The 23,926-nt window shown below is 45.2% G+C and overlaps 1 protein-coding gene across 9 annotated transcripts in view; it reads left to right on the top strand.

Moving 5' to 3' along the window:
• The window catches only part of AFDN (afadin, adherens junction formation factor), a 414,469-nt gene that overhangs the window by 166,914 nt on the left and 223,629 nt on the right, over nt 1-23,926 (top strand). For all 9 annotated transcript variants that reach the window (XM_030195932.1, XM_030195930.1, XM_030195924.1 and 6 more), the window contains exon 8: nt 15,824-15,988. In XM_030195932.1, the coding sequence (XP_030051792.1) occupies nt 15,824-15,988 (165 nt within the window). The remainder of the gene's footprint in view (nt 1-15,823; nt 15,989-23,926) is intronic.

Below are 23,926 nucleotides of genomic sequence, written 5' to 3'. Positions count from 1 at the left end.
CTCCCTTTGTATTTAAAGGAACAAGATGAGTGTTTATTTCACAGGGAGCTTCAACGATTCCTCTGACGGGATTGGCGTGCCAGGCTGCTGCAGATAGTCCTCTAGAAACCAAGAGGTGAGGGGGGGGGGGGGGCTGAAATTATTAAATGTACAATATTTGACTATGGCTTGTTCAGTGCGACATATTAATGACTGGTATCGGGGATCACAGGATTTTTCAGTGACTCCTTATAGAGACCTCCTTCTCTTCCAGAGCATTTTAGTTGACAGCTCCATACTATCCCGGGGATGACCCCCAGTTTGTTGCGGAGTAATATGTTGCACACTGCATATGCTACCTGGTGCTGTTTGTGTAACCGACACCGTTTTAATGCAGAAGTGACTCCTTTTCTCGCCATACACCGTAATCCGGGTTTTCCACCTGGCTCGGACTCCACTGTTTGCCCACTGGGGAGATCTGGGCATTCAATACTTCTTGTATTAACTTCAACAGATTATGGGAAACTGAAGACCTTTGCGGAGCTGCGAACTGCTTACTCTTTACCTGCATCGGATCAGTTTGCTTATGTTTAGCTTGGGCTGGATAAATTTGTGTCAAAATGGACAAGACACTCTTAATACTGGCTCCTAGAATAAAGTTCCATTGACTTACCATCATCGATATTTGCAGAACACGATGGAAGAACTGGATTTTTCTAAATGAGCCTTCCTGTGGTTGACTGAACTTGTTGAGACAGTTACTGTGGACCAGTCTGCAGTACAAATTTGCCCTTTTGTCTCTATGTAGCTCCCAACAGGGCTTTCAAGGCAGTGTTTTGTTCCTTTGCTGCTTGTCCTAAGTGTCAGCATTCTCCAGCTACTCTGTCATATGTTTGGGTAGTGCCCTCACATTCAAATATTCAAGACATGGATTCTTCATTACACGTCTCTTTTTAGTGGTCTCAGTGGGTGCCTTTGAGGTCACTGTTTTACGTTTATGGTGCTCTTGACTTGTCCCAGCAGGATTGTCAGGCTGAAATTGTTGTTGTTCCACATTTTGTTAATGCGTTTGGTGAACTGTTTTACGCTGGTGTGATTTTCTATTGTTGTGACCTCCACTTTGTGTTACTAAAGATTTAAACATAAAACCAGTCAATTTACTTTAGCTTCTGTAAAGGCTCAGGTGGAGGTTTGGCATTCTCAGTTGGGTAAGATGTTTCATATACTATGGTGCTCATTTCAAAAGCTCTGTTCAGATTTTAGACATTCTTAATCCAACTCTTAGATGTTTATATTGTGGAAATGTCTAAATTCTGATTTTACAAAGTTGAGATAAACCTAAGAAACTGCATATGGCAAGGTAATATGGTCTTGCTGTGTTTTGGGTGAAACTTGGTTGATCTTAAAAAATAGCCTGCCTTTCCCCATTTCAGAAGGGGAATGAATGCCCACGTACTAACAAATGGATATGGGGAGTTAGTCCTGCTACCTAGGGCATCTTGGGGGGGGGGGGGGGGGGGGCGTTTCAGGAAAGAAAAGTTAGTGTTTGCATTTATCCTGGGTTAACTACAAAGCCTGGATGGTAATTGCAGGTAGCAAGCCCAGTATCTTCCCTGCATATACCGCAAGCTGCGGCAATACATTCGTCAAACACATCACCCCCATCCACAACTCCCCCCTGCAGGTCATTCCCTCTTACCAATTCCTCAAGAGGTGCTATCCTGCCCCTGACCACTTTCCCTCCCAGAAGTGCATTCCTACGTGTTGGATTGAGTAGTAAATCACTTGGACTGAATGGCATGCACCCTTTGATACTGGAAGAACTCAAACATGAAATTGCTGATTTGCTGTAGTGATCTGTAACTTGTCATCAAAATCATTTGTAGTACCTGAACATTGGAGAGTGACCAATGTAATGCCGATTTTTGAAAAGGGTTCCAGGGGTGATCTGGGAAATTAGATAGGTAAGGCTGGTTTCAGTGCTGGGCAACATAGTGGACACTATTATAAAGAATAAAATTACAGGATGCATAATCAAACATTGTTTAGTGGGACAGATTGAGCATGGATTTAGCCAAGGGAAGACTTGCCTCACCAATTTGCTTCATTTCTTTGAAGGCATGAATAAATATGTCGATGAAGGTGAGCCAGTTGATGTATTGTATCTAAATTTTCAGAAGGCTTTTGACAAAGTTCCTCATGAGATACCCCTGAGAAAATTAGAGTAATGGGATAGGAGGCAATGTTCTGTTGTGGATTAGGAACGCCGATTTTTAAAAAAGGTTCCAGAGGAGATCCGGGCAATTATAGACCGGTGGGTCTGACGTTGGTGCTGGGCAAAATGGTAGAGACTAATTATTAAGAACAAAATTACAGAGCATATTCAAAAGCATGGATTAATAAGACAAGGCAACGTGGATTTAGGGAGGGGAAATCTTGCCTCACCAATCTACTACATTTCTTTGAAGGGGTGAACAAATGTGGATAAAGGTGAGCCGGTTGATATTGTGTATCTGGATTTTCAGAAGGCGTTTGACAAAGTACCTCATGAAAGACTGCAGAGGAAATTGGAGAGTCATGGGATAGGAGGTAGTGTTCTGTTGTGGATTAAAATGGCACTTATAATTTTTGCTTCCCTCCGTCATATTGTGGACTATAATCCAATATAAAGATATTATCTTTAGTGGACAATGTTTACTTTGTCTATTTGAAATATTTTTTGTGGAATATTGATATGGATATGTTGGTATATCTGTTCAAAGTTTACTCTTTGTAAAAATTAAAATTCAATAAAGAAAAAAAAAAAAAAGAAAACAGAGAGCAGGGTTAAATGGTCAGTATTCTCAATGGAGAAGGGTAGTTAGTGGGGTTCCCCAGGGGTCTGTGCTTGGACTGCTGCTTTTTAACATATTTATAAATGACCTAGAGATGGGAGTAACTAGTGAGGTAATTAAATTTGCTGATGACACAAAGTTATTCAAAGTCGTTAAATCACGGGAGGATTGTGAAAAATTACAAGAGGACCGTATGAGACTGGGAGACTGGTCGGCTAAATGGCAGATGATGTTTAATGTGAGCAAGTGCAAGGTGATGCATGTGGGAAAGAAGAACCTGAATTATAGCTACGTCATGCAAGGTTCCACGTTATTAGTCGCAGCCCGAGAAAGGAATCTTGGTGTCGTCGTTGATGATACATTGAAACCTTCTGCTAGGTGTGCTGCTGCGGCTAAGAAAGCAAATAGAATGTTAGGTATTATTAGGAAAGGAATGGAAAACAAAAATGAGGATGTTATGCCTTTGTATCACTCCATGATTCGACCGCACCTTGAATACTGCGTTCAATTCTAGTCGCCGCTTCTCAAAAAAGATATAGTGGAATTAGAAAAGATGCAGAGAAGGGTGATGAAAATGGTAAAGGTGATGGGTCGACTTCCCTATGAAGAAAGGCTAAAGCGGCTAGGGCTCTTCAGTTTGGAGAAAAGGCGGCTGAGGGGGAGATATGATAAAGGTCTATAAAATGAGTGGAGTTGAACGGGTAGATGTGAAGCGTCTGTTTACGCTTTCCAAAAATACTAGGACTAGTAAATTTAAAACGAATCGGAGAAACGTTTTCTTCTCTCAACGTGTAATTAAACTCTGGAATTTGTTGCCAGAGAATGTGGTAAAGGTGGTTAGCTTAGCGGAGTTCAAAAAAGGTTTGGATGACTTCCTAAAGGAAAAGTCCATAGACCATTATTAAATGGAGTTGGGGAAAATTCACTATTTCTGGGATAAGCAGTATAAAATATTTTGTACTTTTTTGGGATCTTGCCAGGTATTTGTGACCTGGATTGGCCACTGTTGGAAACAGGATGCTGCGCTTGATGGACATTTTGGTCTTTCCCAGTATGACAATACTTATGTACTTATTGGACAGGAAATGGAGGGTATGGCTAAATGACCATTTTTATCCATGGAGGAGGGTGAATAGTAAAGTGCCGCTGGGATCTGTACTGGGACTGGTGCTATTCATCATATTTATAAATGATCTGGAAATAGGAACAACAAGTGAGGTGATTAAATTTTGCAGGTAACACAAAACTATTCAAAGTTGTTAAAACACATGCGGACTGTGAAAAATTGTAGGAAGACCTTAAGAAGCTGGAAGACTGGGCATCCAAATTGCAGATGAAATTTAAAGTGAACAAATGCAAAGTGATGCACATTGGGAAGAATAATCCCAATCATAATTACCTGATGCTAGGGCCCACTTTTTGGAATCAGCACCCAGGAAAAAGATCTTGTAATCGTAGACAATATGCTGAAATGTTCTGCCCAGTGTGTGGTGGCAGACTAAAATTAGGAATTATTAGGAAAGGGATGAAAAATAAGACTACGAATACTATTATGCCTCCGTATCACTCCATGATGTGACCTCAACTTGTTTTATAGCGTTCAATTCTGGTCACTGTATCTCAAAGATATATTGGAATTAGAGAAGGCTTAAAGAAGAATGATCAAAATGATAAAGGGGATGGAATTCCCTCTCATGTGAGGAAAGGTTAAAGGGTTTCGGGTTCTCCAGCTTGGAAAAGAGATGACTGAGCGGGAAAGGATTGAGGTCTACAAAATCCTGAATGGTGTAGAATGGGTAAAAGTAATCAATTTTTTCACTCTTTCAAAAAAGTACAAAGACCAGGGGACACTCCGTGAAATTACATGGAAATACTTTTAAAACAAATAGGAAGAAATCTATTATCACTCAACAAATAATTCTGCTCTGGAACTCGTTGGAGGATTTGGTTATGGTGCTTTGTGTATCTGGCTTAAAAAAAAAAAAAGGTTTGACCAAGTTCCTGGAAGGGAAGTTCATAGTCTGCTACTAAGATAGACATGGGGAAGCCACTGCTTGTTCTGGGATTGGCAGCATGGAATGTTGCTACTATTTGGGTTTCTGCCAGATACTTGTGACCTGGATTGGCCACTGTTGGAAACAGAATATTGGGCTGGATGGACCATTGGTCTGACCCAGTATGGCTATTCCTCTGTTCTTATGACTGAGTCCTTCTCTACCCCCAACCCTTTCCCTGTACCTCCCCCCTCTCTTGGGGACCTATCCTGTATCTGCACTGATAATTCAGTGGTTTCGGGCGGCAGCAGTTCCTCTCTACTGTTGATACCTGGCAAAGTGCTAGGATACAATATTTTGCCTCTCCCCTCTCCAGTAGTACTCAAAAGTAGGGAGTATTTGCACCATATTGTTTCCCAGCGCCACCCTAGCAGCAGCAGCAAGTGACCTGTAAAGCCTGGAACTACTTAATGACCAGTGCAGGCCCTGTGTAGGTCTGGGGCAAGATATTGAGTTTGGGGGGGGGGGGGGGATTTTACCTTTTAGCTTAAGTGCTTAGAGGTGGTTTGCTTGTCTTTTTGGGGTGTGGCTGGGAAGAGAATTTGGACTTCTGAGGAGGTTTGTCAAGGAGAGGGATCACACTTCTTGTTTGGGTCAGAGCTTTGCAGTCATGCTAATGGACAGCCATTAGTGGTTCTGGACTGACTGTTCTTGAGAGGGCAGTTATAACAGTGTGATAATGACCCATGTGCTAGCTTTCACACCAGGTTCTGTGGACTAAGCATATGAACATCTTTGTGGCTATTTTATAACATAGCCGAGTAAAAAGAGCACAAGGTGCTTCCAAGAGTGTGTTGATGGCCAAACTTTATTGAATGACTCAACATAGGCCATGTTTTGGTGGAATGCTTGCATCAGGGCTCGTCAGGGTCAGCAATTGTCTAGTAAAATCCTCTGTTCTTTCAATATCAACAGGCAATGCATTTTGGCAGCTCTTGTTAAATGCTCAATTCGCAATCGTGGCTTTTTCTTTTGATGCCATGGGAGAGGTCGACAAGTTACCTAACACACTTTTTGTTAGAGTCCTGGCAGTATTTTCTTTCCTCAGATGAGCAAATTGGCTTTTATTTGGTGGCATTGCTTACTGATTATTGAAAGAACAGAGGATTTTATCCAGTTTGTATTACTGACATTGATGACTCCTGATGCAAATGTTGGGCTGAAGCATGACCTGTGTCAGGTCTTTCAATAAAGTTAGGCTGTCAACCCTCTCTTGGAGGCCCATTGAGCTGTTTTTGCTTTGCGTCCTTTCCTGTGCTTTGGATTCCCTATCTCCTGTTGCCTATTTTACAATATAGACACGTGCCTGTTTGTTTTTTCTTAAATTGGATGTTTCTGTTGCACATTGACAGCACTTAAACATCCTTTTCTCCCTGTTTTTTTTATTTTCAACATTTTTATTGATGACAATCAAAATTAGACATAGACCATATCTGGCCTAAATAACATAGCCACTTCATAGTATACATAACAAAAAGCTAGTGAAAAAGTCTGTCATCCATTTTTTGCTTTCTCCTGTTCACCCCCTCCCCATCCTCCCCCCTCCCTGCCCCTCTCCCCTCCCTCTCGTATCCCAGGACTTGGACTCTGATAGTCCTAGGGCACCCCCCCCTCCCCCTAGTGGAGCCATTTATATCGTATGGATGCTCTCTGGGGCTCCTGATAGTATCCTCTTACCCCTTATTCAGAAGCAAGCTTCGCCCCTTTGGACTCAATGCCTGTAAATAAGGGCCCCAAATCTGCGTAAAACGCGCTAAACACTTCGGGGACCCCTTAGCCCCCCTAGCCTCCCAAGTAGCCAGCAAATGTACTTGATTTCTCCAGTGCCAGTAGGCTGGCACCTCCGGTACAGTCCAGTATTGTAAGATGCTTTTCAGGGCCACCAAGCACAATTTACGGCTCAGGAGTCGAGCTGTCTTAGAGCACCTACCAAATGCCCCTTGCGTATTCAGCACAAAGTGGTCCCAGGATCCTGTCACAGGGGTCCCCAACAGTTGAGTTAAGAATTTAGTAATCTCCCGCCAGAAAGCCTTCACTCCGGGGCATGCCCAAAAAGCATGGTATAATGTGTGTGGGTAGTGGCCGCACTTAACACATGTGGCCCCTTGCAGGAAATCTACATGAGCCAATTGCTGCCCCGACATATATGCCCGTAAAATGACTCTATACCCACTTTCCCGGAGCCTCTCGTCCAGGCTAATGGCTGGAATTCCCTGCAATGTGAGGCCCACATTCCACCCCGTTAATGTTGTCCCCGAGTCCTGTTCCCATTTTTGCTTGATTTCTGCAAAGTTTTTAGGGGGCTTACGCCTAACCAAAGCTTTATGGAGTGCTGTCCCTGTTTTTTTTAAGAACAGGCTTTTAGAACTGACATCTGTTTGTACATCGTTTCTATACTACTACTCTGTACCTTTAAGAAATATAAAACTAAACACTTCTACTCAACTGTGCTTTGATGTGAATTTGTAGTTACCTAAGTGCCAAGCACAACATGTAGAGCAGGCTTGGCATAAAAATAAATCCATTGAGAGTCTGAATAAATGCTGGAAATGTTACTTGGATTATAGGCATAGAATTTGGAATGCAGCAGACATATCACGCCTTTATTCCGGGTAATGCAGGTGGAAATTCCAAGAAATTTTGTATCTGGAAATTTAGTGGAGAATTGTTTCCTAACTGTGTACTGTTGTGCAATTCTTTGAGAAGAAAGTGATGGATCTACAAGCAGAATATTTTCCTTCTGACAATGTCAGTTTGGCAGTATAGATACTAGGGATGGGAGGGCTTCATCTTCTGAAGTGTCATATGTTCAGACCTTGTAACTCTGATATTGATTTTTTTTTTCTAATTCTTTGTAATTTTTCAACCCAGTGTGTCTCAAAATGGTAATATTCCTTGTTTCTATGAATACATGTACTGCTTTTTTAGACCTTTATTCGGCTTTTATTTTTTTTTATAGAGATAGGGATCTTCCTACATTTTCTTTATTGCATGATGAATGTATGCTTTCAAGATGTCAAGTTTTCCTTATGTTGGAAATGAGCCATAGCAAGACCACAATTGATTCTATAAAAAACATTTAGATACTGAAGTGCCATGAATTTATAGAAACATGATGGCTGATAAATTTATTTATTTGTGGCATTTATACCCCGCTCTTTCCTGCTCGATAGGTTCAGTGCGGCTTACAATATATGGGTACAAAGTATCACAGAGGTAACATAATGTATGGGAAAATATCATAGAGATAACACAGTTGTATTAGAGAAGGACAAGAGGAAGAGATGTGTGGGGAAGTATTGAAGTATGGTTAATGTTGTGGATTAAGTTCGTAAATTAAATTGGGTTGTTTGGATAGGCTTGTTTGAAGAGGTATGTTTTCAGCAGCTTTCGGAAGGGTAGATGTTCGTTGGTTGTTCAGATGTATCTTGGTATGGCATTCCAGAGTTGGCTGCCTATAACAGAGAAGTTGGATGCGTAATATGTTTTGTATTTGAGACCTTTGCAGGCGAAGATTGAGATATGTTCGAGAAGATTTGTACCCGTTTCTGGCTTGGAGGTCGATCAGATTGGTTATGTAACTTGGTGATTCTCCGTGGAGGATCTTGTGGATTAGTGTGTGGGCTTTGAAGTTTATTCGTTCTTTGATAGGGAGCCAGTGGAGTTTTTCACGAAGTGGTGTTGCGCTTTCAAATCGTGATTTACCAAAAATGAGTCTGGCTGCTGTGTTTTGGGCGGTCTGGAGTTTTTTCAGGATTTGGGCTTTGCAACCAATGAAGATGCTGTTTCAGTAGTCAGCGTGGGTGAGTACTGTGGATTGTAACAGATTACGGAAAGTTTTTGGGGGGAGAAATGGTTTTACTCTTTTCAGTACCCACATCATGTTGAACATCTTCTTCGTCATGGCTTTTGCGTGAGTTTCAAGAGTTAGGTGGTTGTCTAACGTTACTCCTAGGATTTTTAGGTTGTCGGATATTGGGATTGTAACATCGGGGGTGATCAGGGTGGTTGGGAGTAGATTGGAGTGTCTTGATGAGAGGATTAAGCATTGAGTTTTTACTTTATTCAATTTCATTTTGAAGGCATTGGCCCAGGAGGCTAAGATGTTCATGCCAGTGATTATTTTTTCAGAGATTTCTGCAAAGTTGGATTGGAAAGGGATGAATATGGTGACGTTATCTGCATAGATGAAGGGGTTTAGACCAGCTTTGGATAGGGATTTAGCCAGAGGAATCATCATAAGATTGAAGAGGATCGGGGATAGTGGCGATCCTTGGGGGACTCCGCATTGTGAGGACCACGCAGATGATACAGATGAGGTTGATTTGACTTGGTAGGATCTGGTGGTGATGAAACTTTTTATCCATTTAATGATGTTTCCACTGATTCCTAGTTTGTCCAGTAGTTTTGTGAGACTATCGTGGTTTACCATGTCAAATGCGCTGGATAGGTCGAATTGTAGAAGAAGTATGTTGTTGCCAAATGAAATTTCTTTTTTGAATTTGGAGATTAGGGTGAGAGTGGCTGTCTCAGTGCTGTGTGCTGGGCGGAAACCCGATTGTGACTCATGTAGTATGGAGAATTTTTGTTTGAACTCGTTGAGTTGGGAGGTCACTCTGTTTTCCATTAGTTTGGTTAGAAGAGGGATGGAGGCCACAGGTCGGTAGTTAGTGATGTCTTTCGCTGGTTTTTGGGTTTTTTTTGGTATTGGTGTGAGTAGAATATTGCCATGTTCGGAAGGAAAGGAGCCTTGTTGAAGTAGGAAATTTAGGTGGGTGGTGAGGTCTGTAATGAATCGAGTTGGGGCATTTTTCATTAGATAATTGGGGCAAGGGTCCAAGTAGCCTATCCAGTCTGCGCTTTCTCAGTACCCACTAGTTCCTCCTTTTCCTAAGGGATCCCACGTGCTTGTCCCATGCGTTCTTAAACTCCGACAGTCTTCGTCTTCACGACCTCCACTGGAAGGGCCATTCCACCCATCCACTACCCTTTCTGTGAGTATTTTCTTAGATTCCTCCTAAGCCTATTTTTTCTTAACTTTATCCTATGCCCTCTCATTCCAGAGTTTTCCTTCATTTGAAAAAGGCTCACCTCCTGTATGTTAACACCACTGAGGTATTTAAATGTCTCTATCATATCTCCTCTTTCCCTCCTCTCTTCCAGCATATACCTTTTAAGGTTCATGAGCCTATCACTATATGTTTTATGACCGAGACCGCTTACCAGTTTGGTAGCTGCTCTCTGGACTGACTCCATCCTGTTTGTCTTTCTGTGCGGTCTCCAGAATTGCACGCACTACTCTGAATGGGGTCTCACCAGAGACTTACAAGGGCATTATCTCTTTTTTTTTTTTTTTTTTTTCCTGCTGGTTATCGCTCTCCTTATGTACCTAAGTATCCTTTGACCATCATCTTTTCTACCTGTTTGGTCACCTTTAGGTCATCAGACACAATCACTCCCAAGTCCTGCTCTTCTTTCATATACAGAAGCACTTCATTCTCTATTCTATTGTGTCCTTGGATTCTTGTAACCCAAGTGCATGACCCTGCATTTCTTAGCATTACGTCTTGGTTGCCAATTATCAGACCATTCTTCAAGCTTTTGCTAGATCCTTCTTCATGCCATCCACACCCTCTGAGGTGTCCACCCTATTACAGAGTTCGGTATCATCCGCAGAGAGACAAACCTAACCAGACAGCCCTTTGTCGCAATATCGCTCACAAAGATGTTAAAAGAGCCAGCCCAAGGACCGACCCCTGCAGTATACCACAGATAACATCCCTTTCCTCAGAGCAAGCTCTATTTACCACTACCCTCTGTCTCCTCCCATTTATTGGCTCCCCATTAAAGAACGTATAAACTTCAAAGCCCACAAGATCCTCAATGGTGAATCTCCAAGCTACATGTCCAACCTGATCGATCTTCCAGCCAGGAATTGGTCCAAATCTTCTCGAACATATCTCAATCTTCATCTTCCCAACTGCAAAGGCCTCAAATACAAAACCTACTACGCATCCAACTTCTCTGTTATAGAAAGCCAACTCTGGAACGCCATACCTCGACATATCCGAAAAACCAATGAATACCTACCCTTCCGAAAACTGCTGAAGACTTACCTCTTCAAACAAGCCTACCCAAATGACAAATCCTAAACCCGATCCTAAGTCACACCACTAGCACCACCCACACTCCGATTCTCTCCCCACACCTATCACTTTTGTCCTACTCTATGTAACTCTATCATCTATGCGACACTCTGTCCCATACTTTGTATTATCTCTGTTATACTTTGTACCATACATGTAAGCCACACTGAACCTGCTATTGATTGGGAAAGAGCGGGGTATAAAAGCCATAAATAAATTTAACCAGTTTTTAACCCAGTCACTTAGATCCCATACCATGGGCATTCAGTTGCCTTTGCGGAACCATGCCAAAGGCTTTGCTAAAATCCAAGTGCACCACATCTAGCGCCTCTTCCACATCCAATTGTTGATCACCCAGTCAAAGAAACCAATCAGATTCATCTGACACGACCTCCTCCTAGTGAAGCCAATGCTGCCTTGGGTCCTGCAGGCCATTCAGTTTGAGAAACCTCACGATCATCTGCTTTAGAAGCATTTCCATTAGTTTACTTACCACCCAAGTCAGACTGACAGGTCTGTAATTCCCAACCACTTCCTTACTTCTGCTCTTGTTCAGGGGGACCACTCCAGACTCTGAGGAAGCATTGAAGAGGTCTGACAGTGGACCTGCCAGAACATCTCCAAGTTCCTTTTGGATGTATCCCATCAGGCCCCATTGCTTTGCCTATGAACACAGTCTGCTGAGAATCGGTCCTGGTCTACCATACATCCATCCACATTAGCACTTGTTTTCTGTGGTCCTACTCCAAGCCTTTCATCCATGAACTCAGAACAGCAATAATTGTTAAGCAGTTCAGCTGTATCCTTATCGGATTCTACATATTCCTCCCCCTCAGCTTTGAGCCTCACTATGCTATTGTGGCACTTCCTCCTGTCACTTATATATCTGAAAAAGCCTTGTCCCCCAGTTTTACTGTGTTGGCTATCTTTCCTTCCATTTGCCTCTTTGCTTTCCTGACAGCTTTTCCTGCTTCTCTTTGCTTGTGCAGGTATCTCTGCCTGTCTTCCTCTTTGATTCCTCTGGTGACCAATCTCCTATCTTTAAATTAGTGGAGAAAATTGTTTGCTCACAATTATAGGCATATTTGGAGTAGTCCTTGTGGTTTCACCATAGACAATCCAGTTACAGGAACGTGCACAACACTGAAAGTTCATTGGTGGCTCAATTAACTTGGTCAGAGGCAGAGATGGTTCCAGTCTTATTAAAAAAAAATAAATAAATAAAATTTTTTTTTAATGTCCTCTGCCTATGATCTGGTAAATCATGCATTGTCGATTACTAGATTGTGAGATTTGGAGTTTGCAGGATCATTTAAAATGGTTTGCTTCCTCTTTAGTGGTTCAATCTTTCTGTGATAGATGGGGAACTTTTTTTGGATAAGTATTTATATTGTGGAGTTAATCAAGAAGTGATCGTATTGCTAGTTTTAATACTTTCTGGTCAGTTTGATGACCTGATTAATTGTTAAAATTTGTTATACCACCCTATCTGTGCATGCAGGTAAGGGTGGTTTACAATAACCTAAAATAACATAAAATCATGAAAAGGAAAACTCTTAACAAAAAGGAAAGAAACAGGTAAATCAAGAGCAAGCATTCCATGGAGAGGAAAAGGTAGATGCTGAAAGATTAAGTACTTGCTGTCACAGAGTCCAAAAAGCTTAGGAGAAAATTGAGTTTTTAAATAGGGTTTCCACCCTATTTAATTAATGGAAGATTTGGCACAAGTGGATATGGCAGAAGACCATTCCAGAGTTTAGGAGGTCCCAAAAAATAAAAAGCAGCATGCCCGGTAGAGTCAAGGTGGTCCTGTTGAGGAGGAAGAACCAGATGGTGAGAGCCTAAGGAACAGTGAGTCTTGGAAGGAGAAGAGGGAAAACCAGTGTAATATGCTCTCTGAACTAAGCAGAGAATGTTAAAGTGGAAATGAGTGACATGGTCTGATCGCTTAGTGGAACTTAAAAAAAAAACAAGTGGCAGAGTTATGTAAAGTACGAAGGCGTTTTAACTGGGAATTTGGCAAACTTGTGAAAATTGAATTACAGTACTCCTGTTTTGAGATAACAAAGGCATGAACCAACAAAGTCAAGGAAGCAAAGTCGAAGTAGGAGCAAATAGCCAAAGTTTTTGGAGCGAGCAGTAGCCAGACTTTGCAACAGTGGAAGTGTGCTGTGAAAAAGAGTTGTGAATCGTTACACCAAAATAACGGAACGATGCAACCAGTAATAGTGTATGATCAAAAAGAAAGAGAGGGATGTAAGGGGATGATAGAGGACCAACTTTTAGTATTTATATTTTGATGATGATTGGCTGTTAGGATGGTGGACCCTTCAGATAAGAATCATTCCTTTCTGGATATTTGATATCATGGTATCTTTGTGGTTGGATAAACATGAACTAAAACTCAACCCTAATAAATTTGTAGCTGGTTCAATTCTAAAATTCAACCATTACAAATAAATGTAATTTTGTGGCCAGCTTATTCCTTTGGGGTGGAGGGGGAGGTGACTTTTTGAGAATAACCTTTGAGTCCCAAATGAAAAAGGACTCCTTCTTTTGTGAGATTTGCTGCTTCAGAGCTTTTTGGGACCCAAGGATTTGTTTCTACTAATTCATGCTTTGGTAATCACCTGTATTGACTATTGGAATGCTTTGTGCCATGGGTTGACAAAGACGGAGTTGTCAGAATTCTGTTGATACAGAACACAGCTTCAAAGATGTTGCCTGAAATTGTGACACCCGTATTGAAAACTCATCGCTACTTGCCAGTCATGTGAAACTGGGTTTTAGAAAGGGCAAGGAAATCAGAACTGCGATATCCAGGTAAGGTAGTATCAAATTCCGCTAATATTTTAAAACAGGATCTGCCAAAGTAGAGCTTATTCTAAAATATATGTAGGAATGGACATACATGTGCTTGTTTGGGGGGGGGGGGGGGGAGACAAAAGAGGGAGACCACCTCTAATCACTTCAGTGGAGTGTTGCATAAAACAAGGAACTTCCTTAAAACCTAGATATCCCTAGGAGCAGGAGTAAATCCTGATGATCATGTCGGCGGTCACAAAGATGCATTTCTTTCCAGTGTGGAAAATGTCCAGGTATCTCTTTGCTCTAGCCAAAATATGCTGACTGTGTCACTTTGCCTTCAGCATGTATTCATATTTTGTGTTCGTATATCCCGACTTTCTAAAATCTGAATTTAGACGTGTATGCATTATACATGTCTGCCAGTTTCTGCATATTCAAAATGTGAATTGGGCCTCTTTAGCATATTACATTTAAAAAAAAATTAATTTTGGCTTTTCAAATATTACATTTAGGAAACCTGCTGTTCCAAGGTGCTTCCGAAGATCAGTCAATTTGATATCACTTTGTTCCCAGCACATATTTACTTACACTCCCCTTAATAAATTACATTCTGTTATGCTGAGCCTTTCCTGTGGAATGTTTTACCACTGAGGCCAAAACTGAAAATGGATTAATTCCAGTTTAAATGTAGATTTAAAGCTTTTTTGTTGTTTTTTGGTCCAGCATTTGACTAGTCTCTAGATGGACTAAGGTTTGGGCATTCAAGGTCTGTAATACCAGTACTTATTCTTTGCCATGTGTGATAGACAGGGAGTGTGTCAGAGAGAGCATGTCACCCCCACCTCTCTGGTCTCAGGACTCCCCCCCCCCCCCCCCCCGGTGCATCAAACCCCCTCACCACCCGCACCTGCCAGTGGTAACGCTGTCCGGCTGCTGCTGCTTCTCCTGTTGAGCAGCAGCGGCTGGTACAAAAAGAAAAAAAGCAATAAATGTTTTTAAACCCAGCCCAAATCATTCACAAATGCCCGAGACTTAAAACGCAGTCTCTGCAGCCGCTCCTCCTCTCGCCTGTCATGTCGATGTGGAGGTGAGAGGAGGAGCGGCTGCAGAGACTGCATTTTAAGTCTCGGGCATTTGCAAATGATTTGGGCTGGGTTTAAAAATATTTATGGCTTATTTTCTTTTTGTAGCGGCCACTGCTGCTCAACAGGAGAAGCAGCAGCGGCTGGACAGCGTTACCAGTGGCAGCTGTGGGTGGCGAGGGGGTTGATGTGCCGGGGGGGGGGGGGGGTTGATGTGCCGGGGGGGGGGGTGTTTGATGTGCCGGCGGGGGGGGGGGGGCGGGCTTGGGTGATGTGCCGAGGGTTTTTTTTCCCCTCTGGTGTCGTGCTTGTAGTTTTTTGATGCGCCGCTCCCTGCCGCTTGCTCTCCGTGTGTTTCCCTACTCCTCCCCCTGCCTGGGAATCAGCTGTGAGTGACGTCATCCTGGCTAAGGAGCCTAGCTCAGCAACTCCAGGAGCCACGGACACAGGCAGTCCCACATTAGAACGTTGGTGGTGAGAATTATTATATAGGATATATATTGCATTTGTATTTCACATTTTCCCACCTATTTACAGGCTCAATGTGGCTTACATTGTACCGTCATGGCGATCGCCAATTCCGGATCAAGAAATACATAGTGGTATTGTAGTAAAGTTCATGGATGACAAAGTAAATCCAATTAGTAGATCCTCCAGAAGATCCATCCAAGAGTCACTGGAGTTCAATAATGATCATATGGCTGCGGTCAGATGTAAAAGCAATGTTTAACTCACCCAACATGAGTCTGTGAGATATATATATATATATATATATATATATATATATATATATATATATATATATATATATATATATACACACACACACACACACACTCTTTTTGTTAAGTTACAGAGAAAAATGGCAATGAAATTGTGCATTCATTCATTGATTTTTTTTTTTTCATTCATTTATTCAGGAGAACTTGTATTTCAGCTGAAAAGGAGGCCGCCTGATTACATTCCAAAGAAAAATAGGAAACAAAGTGATGGAAAGCCATATAAGAAAGAAAGAGCTGATGGGTCTGGATATGGCTCTTCCCTTCCCCCTGAAAAACTACCCTACTTGGTAGAATTAAGCCCAGGTAAGAGGCATGACATTTTGAAGGTGATGTTAAGAATTGGGGAAACGCAATCAGGGATACACTTTTTGAGAGAACGTAGTATAAATTAAATTCTCTGGATTGATAGTTTGATTCTAGCAGTTTTCTCTTTATTTTGCCCTTTGTTATTTATGGGCGTTATTGCTAGAGGTTTACTAATACAAAGCTGTGTGACGATTCTTGTGCGGCAAATGAGAGGAAGCCCATTCAGTTCCTATGGGCTTCCTCTCATTTGCCACATGAGAATCGCTAGTGTGGTTTAGTAAAAGAATCCCTAAAATATCTGTTAAAAAAAAAAAAATAAATTTGAACAATGAAACAAATTCCAGCTCCTCCAGCTAGAGGTTAATTTGAATGTATGTATTTTTGTCATTCTAAATTTTTTTAAACGGGTTCTTCATTTTCCCTTGACTTTTTTCTGTTCTTAATCTAAGAGGACTAAAGTGCAAGCCTGTGAAGACAGATTGCTGTTTTGTTGAAGCTTTATGGAAGAGGAAGGCTAATAGTTTATTGGTCTACAGTGAGAATTTGGCTTTAGTGAATTTTTGAATTGGTCAGGGAACATATTCTTTAGCACTTATATGGGATAAAAGCCCAGTCTAGACAAAAATGTGTTTTGTTTTATTAACCATCAGGGCATTTGGTTCAATGTTTAATCCTGTCTTTATTAGCTCTTATTAGAAATTCAAGTTTCTATTTTGAATGTGGCATGAAACCTCGTAAATGTTCATTCTATTTAGATCAGAATGAAATTTACTGTAACAATATCTTTATAAATTAAAGCAAAACAAATTGAGAGAATTAAGTTATAAAGTAAAAAATAAAAGTGAAACTACTATATACCGTATTTTTCGGACTATAAGACGCACCGGACCATAAGACACACCTAGGTTTTAGAGGAGGGAAATAGGAAAATTTTTTTTTCCTTTTTCCCAACTCTAAAACCTAGGTGCTCCGGTGCGTCTTGTCCGAATCCCGCCCTCCCCCCAGCCCTGTCACCACTTCTTCCTACTCACGCGATCTTCCCTGGTGGTCTAGTGACGTCGGGGCAGGAAAGAGCCCCCTCTTTCCTGCCCAGCGCGCTGCTCTCCATCCTCCTGTATGCAGCCTGATGGTCTCGGCGAGATTCAAAATGGCCGCCGAGACTTCAATTCTCGGCGGCCATTTTGAATCTCGCCGAGACCGTCAGGCTGCATACAGGAGGATGGAGAGCAGCGTGCTGGGCAGGAAAGAGGAGGGTCTTTCTTGCCCCGACGTCACTAGACCACCAGGGAAGATCGCGTGAGTAGGAAGAAGTCTACCTTTGGACTATAAGACGCACCCCCCATTTTCCTCCCAAATTTGGGGGGGAAAAAAGTGCGTCTTATAGTCCGAAAAATACGGTACTTTCTAGGAGCTGCTAATTGCATAACTGCTAGCAAGAGGGATATTCAGTAGAGAATGACACGAGGATAAAATTTGTCCCCTGCCCCATCTCCGTCCCCACTCCATCCCCGCATGCCTCGTCTCCATTCCTGTTCTGTCCCTGCAGGTCCTGGTTCTGTCCCCGTCCTCGCCCCTCCCCCATCCCTATTGGTCTCTGGTCTCATCTGCAGAAGGCTCGAACACTTATGATTTTATATTTAAATCTTTTTATTTAAAGTATAAAAAGGAACAATATGCTGTTCAACTGTTGTATATAAATAACAAATAGAAAACAATAATAACAATGAGCAGCTGTAATACTCTCCCACTACCCTCTACCCTTTTAATCCCAACAATAGCTGACTTCTACTACCCCAAGGAAATCCTAATCCACCGTGTTAAAACGTCCAGGGGTACAAAATACAATCCATTCTGTATGACCTAGTGGGAAGAAATATGCCCTATGAAGCACTGTTATGATTTTTTAATCTGTGGATGAATAAGAAGCCATCAACAATCTGGATTCGGTCTAGCTTTCCTGTCTTCCATAGTCCTTCCTGCAATAGAAGATGTCTTCTTAGAAGACATGCTGGTAGGATGTACAGGATCCCCCATGCAAATTTTACTAGTTGTAGCCAGCAAGTTTGCCTGTAATTCCAAAATGTTAAAAATATTGTCGTATGCATCAATCAAACATAAATAGCAGTCCAGTTCATTAACAGGCTTCAAAGTAGAAAGTAACACAGGGACAAAGTTTGTCCCCATCCCCATGGGATCTTTCCCCTTCCGCTCCCTGTCCCTGTGGCCTCTGTTCTCGTACCCATCCCCGTGGTTACTGCAGATCCCCATCCCCGTGTCATTCTCTAATATTCAGTGATGCTAACTGGATAATGCCATTGAGTATTTCCTCTATCTTGGCAGTATCTAGCCAGTGCTGGGGCAGAGCCAAAGGTTGTTTGGTTAACAGCCATTTCCATATCATCAAGCTGATCAATCCATAGACTGGTGGGTTGTGTCCATCTACCAGCAGGTGGAGATAGAGAGCAAACTTTTGCCTCCCTATATGTGGTCATGTGCTGCCGGAAACTCCTCAGTATGTTCTCTATCTCAGCAGGTGGTGGTCACACACAGCAGCAGCTCTGGCTAGGCCTCCAAGCCTAATCCTTAGGTTTTGTTGAGGCCTGGGGTTGAGGGCTCTTTTGAGCAAGTGCAAACCTGGTGGTGCCAGGTCCCTCCTTTTCTCCCCCCTCCCGCTGGCTCCGTTTAAAAAAAAAAAATTTAAACGTCTTTAAAGGCGTTTAATTCGACGTTTCTTTAAACGTTCATTGCAGCTACTCACTGGGACACCAGTTCGTTACAGCTCGGAGCGGCAAGCAGGTAATTTTACCTTTTTATAGCGGGCAGGGGGTTCCCCGATTCTTCTCCTCGTGGCATATGGCGTCGGAGGGCGAGGGCGCAAAGGGTCGCTCCCCGGATCGCTGGAGCGCTTCTAGAGGGGATGCGGGGGTTTTACAACCTGATTCGCGCTTGATGGGTGACAGTTTAGTGACCGATGAATGTCCCGGTCGTTCCTCCGGCGTGGCGGTTTTTTCCCGCCATAAACGCCCATCCCCCGCTCCTCGCCTCCGCCATCTTGGCCGGCCACGCAGCTCGGACGGCTTCTTCGTGGGCCGCCCTTGAGGTTGGAGACATTAATGCCATGAACGCCCTTAATTTGGGCGACGGCACAAAGTGGCTAAAGTTAAGCGCCGTTCTTCCCGCGCGGCTCCTTCACGGAGTTTCGCGCCGGACGCCATTTTGGATGCGCAGCATGTCTCTCCCCCGCTATTGCGAGCGCCGGTTGAGAGTGCGTCTAGGGCTGTTGCCCAGGCTGCGGAAGTGCACAGTCTGGGGGGTTTCTCCCCCGAGTTTGTTTTGCTGCTGCATCAGGCTTTCCTCATGCAAAACGCTGCCCCTGCTCCCTCTTCTGATAAAGAGGTTGAGGTTCCCAGAGGTAAACGCCCTCGGGTTGATTTCCAGGCCTTGGAGGACTTTGTCTCCTCCGATGTAGATGAGGGCAGCGTGTCTGAGGTCTCCCAACGGTCCTTTGCGGATTCCTTGGAGGAGATAGATCCCCGCTCGGATGGAGCGGATGACCCCTCTGCAGCGCGGCTTTTTAGCCCAGAGGATTTGCCCAACCTGTTGTTACAGGCCATGGACACTTTGAAGATTTCCTCTCCGGAGGACGTCTCTCCCTCAGCCCCTGTTGGCTCTGCCATTATGCTGGGGACGAAGCGCCCGCCTAGATCCTTCCACGTGCATGATGCCATGCACACCTTAATTGCGGCTCAATGGGATGTCCCGGAAACGAGCCTTAAAGTGGCTAGGGCTATGTCCCGCCTCTATCCTTTGGCTGTGAGTGAACGTGAGGCCTATCTGTGGCCTACCGTGGATTCTTTAATCACTGCGGTGACTAAGAAAACGGCGTTGCCGGTGGAAGGTGGCACGGCCCTAAAGGACGCCCAAGACAGAAGATTGGAGGCGGCCTTAAGGTCGTCCTTTGAGGCAGCTGCGTTAAATTTGCAGGCCTCAGTTTGCGGCTCCTATGTGGCCAGGGCGTGCCTGACTATGGTGCAGCGGGCTTCCCCCTCGGATCTTTCCTTGAGGGCTGATTGGCCGGCCCTGGAATCGGGCTTAGCCTATTTGGCAGACTTGCTGTATGATGTCTTGAGAGCCTCAGCTAAGGGCATGGCTCAGACAGTCTCTGCGCGGCGGTGGCTTTGGCTGAAACATTGGTCGGCTGACCACGCCTCTAAATCCCGCCTGGCTAGATTGCCTTTTAAAGGCAAGCTGCTCTTTGGGGTCGAGCTGGACAAAATCGTGACCGATCTCGGCACGTCTAAGGGCAAGAAATTACCAGAGGTCAGGGCTCGGGCTAGTACTCGTCCCGGTACCTCCAGAGGACGGTTGCTGGAAGCCCGTCGGTACCGCCCGGGCAAGTCGGGTTCCTCTGCCCCCTCTTCCTTCAAGAGGAATTTCTCCCCCAAGCAGCATTCCTTTCGCAGAGACCGCCGTCCCGGAGGTGCTCCCTCCGGTCCTCCCCCAGGGTCTCGTACCCAATGACGGGGCCTTGGTCCACGCCCCAGTGCAGATTGGAGGACGGCTGTCCTCGTTTCTGGGCGAGTGGACCACTATAACTTCAGACGCGTGGGTGCTGGAAGTCATCAGAGACGGCTACAAGCTAGAGTTCTGCCAACCCTTAAGAGACGGGTTTGTACTCTCTCCCTGCAAGTCTCCGGTCAAGCTGTGGCAGTGCAGCAGACCTTGGACAACCTGATCCGCCTGGGTGCGGTCGTTCCGGTGCCAAAAAAATCAGATTGGCAAGGGACGTTACTCCATTTACTTTGTGGTTCCAAAGAAAGGAGGTTCTGTCCGGCCTATCCTCGACCTCAAAGGGGTCAATCGGGCCTGGAAAGTGAGGCACTTTCGCATGGAGACTCTCTGCTCTGTTATAGCGGCAGTGAAGGCAGGAGAGTTCTTGGCTTCCTTGGACATCAAGGAAGCGTACCTGCATATTCCCATCTGGCCTCCTCTCCAACGCTTTCTGCGTTTTACAGTCCTGAGACGACACTTCCAGTTCAGAGCCCTCCCTTTCGGGTTGGCTACTGCTCCGCGGACCTTTTCCAAAGTAATGGGGGTCATAGCGGCCTTCCTGCTAAAGGAAGGAGTACAAGTCCATCCTTATCTGGATGACTGGTTGATCCGAGCCCCCTCTTATGCAGAGTGCGGCAAAGCTATGGACCGGGTAGTTGCTCTGGTGAGCTCCCTGGGATGGATCATCAACTGGAAGAAGAGCCAGCTGCGCCCGACTCAGTCCCTGGAGTATCTGGGAGTTCGATTCGACACCCAAGTGGGCAGAGTGTTCCTGCCAGACAATCGGATTGTCAAGCTTCAGGCTCAGGTGGACTAGTTCCTAGTAGCCTCTCCTATTCGGGCTTGGGACTACGTGCAGCTGTTGGGCTCTATGACGGCCACGATGGAAGTAGTGCCCTGGGCCAGGGCTCATATGAGACCACTACAGCTATCTCTGCTGCTGCGCTGGACTCCGATGTCGGAGGATTATGCTGTGCGCCTTCCCGTGGACCCAGCAGTGTGCAAGGCGCTGAGCTGGTGGACGCAGACAGACAAGTTGTCTGCAGGATTGCCTCTGGTGACCCCGGAGTGGATTGTCGTCACGACAGACGCCTCTTTGATGGGCTGGGGAGCCCACTGCTTGGGAAGGACAGCGCAGGGGCTCTAGTCTCCTGCAGAGGCAAGTGGTCTATCAACCTCCTGGAACTCAGAGCCATTCGGTTGGTGTTATTGGAGTTCATCCCGGTACTGGTGTTGTAGCCTGTACGGGTCCTGTCGGACAATGCCACGGCTGTGGCCTATATCAACCGCCAGGGAGGTACCAAGAGCGCCCCTCTAGCCAAGGAGGCTATGAGTCTTTGCCAGTGGGCGGAAGTGAACCTGGAGCAGCTTTCAGCGGCCCACATTGCCGGAGTCATGAATGTCAAGGCGGACTTTCTCAGTCGCCATACCTTGGAGCCCGGAGAGTGGCAACTATCTGCTCAGGCGTTCTTGGACATCACGAAGCGCTGGGGCCAGCCGAGCCTAGATCTGATGGCGTCATCGGCCAATTGCCAAGTGCCGCGCTTCTTCAGCAGAGGACGGGACCCTCGATCCCTGGGAGTAGATGCTCTTCTCCAACAGTGGCCGACACAAGAGCTCCTCTATGTGTTCCCGCCCTGGCCCATGTTGGGCAGGGTGCTAGACCGGGTGGCAAAGCATCCCGGCAGGGTAATCCTGGTGGGTCCGGATTGGCCCAGACGTCCCTGGTATGCGGACTTGATCAGGCTCTCAGTCGACGATCCTCTGCGGCTGTCAGTGGAGCAGGGCCTGTTACATCAGGGTTCCGTGGTGATGGAGGATCCCTCTCCCTTTGGTCTTACGGCCTGGCTATTGAGCGGCAGCGTCTGAGGAAGAAGGGCTTCTCAGACAAGGTCATCGCCACTATGCTGAGAGCGAGGAAGCGCTCTACTTCTACTGCTTACGCCAGGGTTTGGCGTATCTTTGCAGCATGGTGTGAAGCAGGCTCACTTTCTCCCTTCACTGCTCCAATTTCTTCAGTGTTGGCGTTCCTGCAAGAAGGTCTGGAGAAAGGCCTGTCGCTCAGTTCCCTTAAAGTCCAGGTAGCGGCTCTGGCTTGCTTCAGGGGCCGCCTGAAGGGTGCTTCCCTGGCTTCGCAGCCAGGTGTGGTGCGCTTTCTCAAGGGAGTTAATCACCTGCGCCCTCCTCTGCACTCAGTGGTGCCTGCGTGGAATCTCAACCTGGTGCTAAGAGCATTGCAGAAGCCGCCTTTTGAACCCTTGTCGAGGGCATCTCTGAAAGACCTGACGTTGAAAGCAGTCTTTTTGGTGGCTATCACTTCAGCCAGAAGAGTTTCCGAGCTCCAGGCGCTCTCATGTCGAGAGCCTTTTCTGCAGTTCACTGAGGCAGGAGTGACTATTCGCACAGTGCCTTCCTTCCTGCCCAAGATTGTTTCTCGCTTCCATGTGAATCAGCAGCTCTGTCTCCCTTCCTTTCGTAGGGAGGACTACCCAGAGGAGTACTCCGCTCTTGAATATCTGGATGTGAGACGAGTCATCATCAGATACTTGGAAGTGACCAATGATTTCCGGAAATCGGATCATCTGTTTGTCCTGTTTGCAGGTCCTCGTAAGGGTCTGCAGGCTGCTAAGCCTACAGTGGCAAGATGGGTCAAGGAAGCCATTGCAGCGGCTTATGTGGCCGCGGGGAAGGTGCCGCCTATCCAGCTGAAGGCTCACTCCACGAGAGCTCAGGCGGCCTCGATGGCAGAGGCCGGATCCGTCTCCTTGGAAGAGATATGCAAGGCGGCAACGGGGCTTCGGCTCATACATTCTCCAAGCATTACCGTTTGACTGTGGCTGCACGGGCGGAGGCCCGGTTTGGAGCTTCAGTGTTGAGGTCAGGGATTTCTATGTCCCGCCCTGGGTGAGTACTGCTTCGGTACATCCCACCAGTCTATGGATTGATCAGCTTGATGATATGGAAGGTAAAATTATGTATAATCATACCTGATAATTTTCTTTCCATTAATCATAGCTGATCAATCCATAGCCCCTCCCAGATATCTGTACTGTTTATATTCTGGTTGAATTTTAGGTTCAAGTTTAGCCTTCAGTTACTTCAGGAGGACTTCGTGTTCAAGTTCTTCTTTCACTTGGATTCTTCAAGAGTTGAGACGAGTTTGTGTTACAGTGAGCTGCTGCATTCCTCTCCCCTCCGTTTTACGGGGCTGGATTGAGACATAAATTCTGCCGGCACTCCCTCCCGCTTCGTGCGGCTGTAGGGCAGCTTTGTACCCCTCCCGCTTCGGCGGTATTAGGGTCAGTCAGCTCCTCCCGCGGTTGCAGGATAAGCCAGATCCCCCCGCATCGGCGGGTGTGGTGTCCCTCCCCCGCTCCGCGGGGA

This window comes from Microcaecilia unicolor, chromosome 3, assembly GCF_901765095.1.
Source record: "Microcaecilia unicolor chromosome 3, aMicUni1.1, whole genome shotgun sequence".
NCBI classification, from domain to species: Eukaryota; Metazoa; Chordata; class Amphibia; order Gymnophiona; family Siphonopidae; genus Microcaecilia; species Microcaecilia unicolor.
Note: the sequence above shows the minus strand (reverse complement) of the source record. Positions and strands in the feature narration are given on the sequence as shown.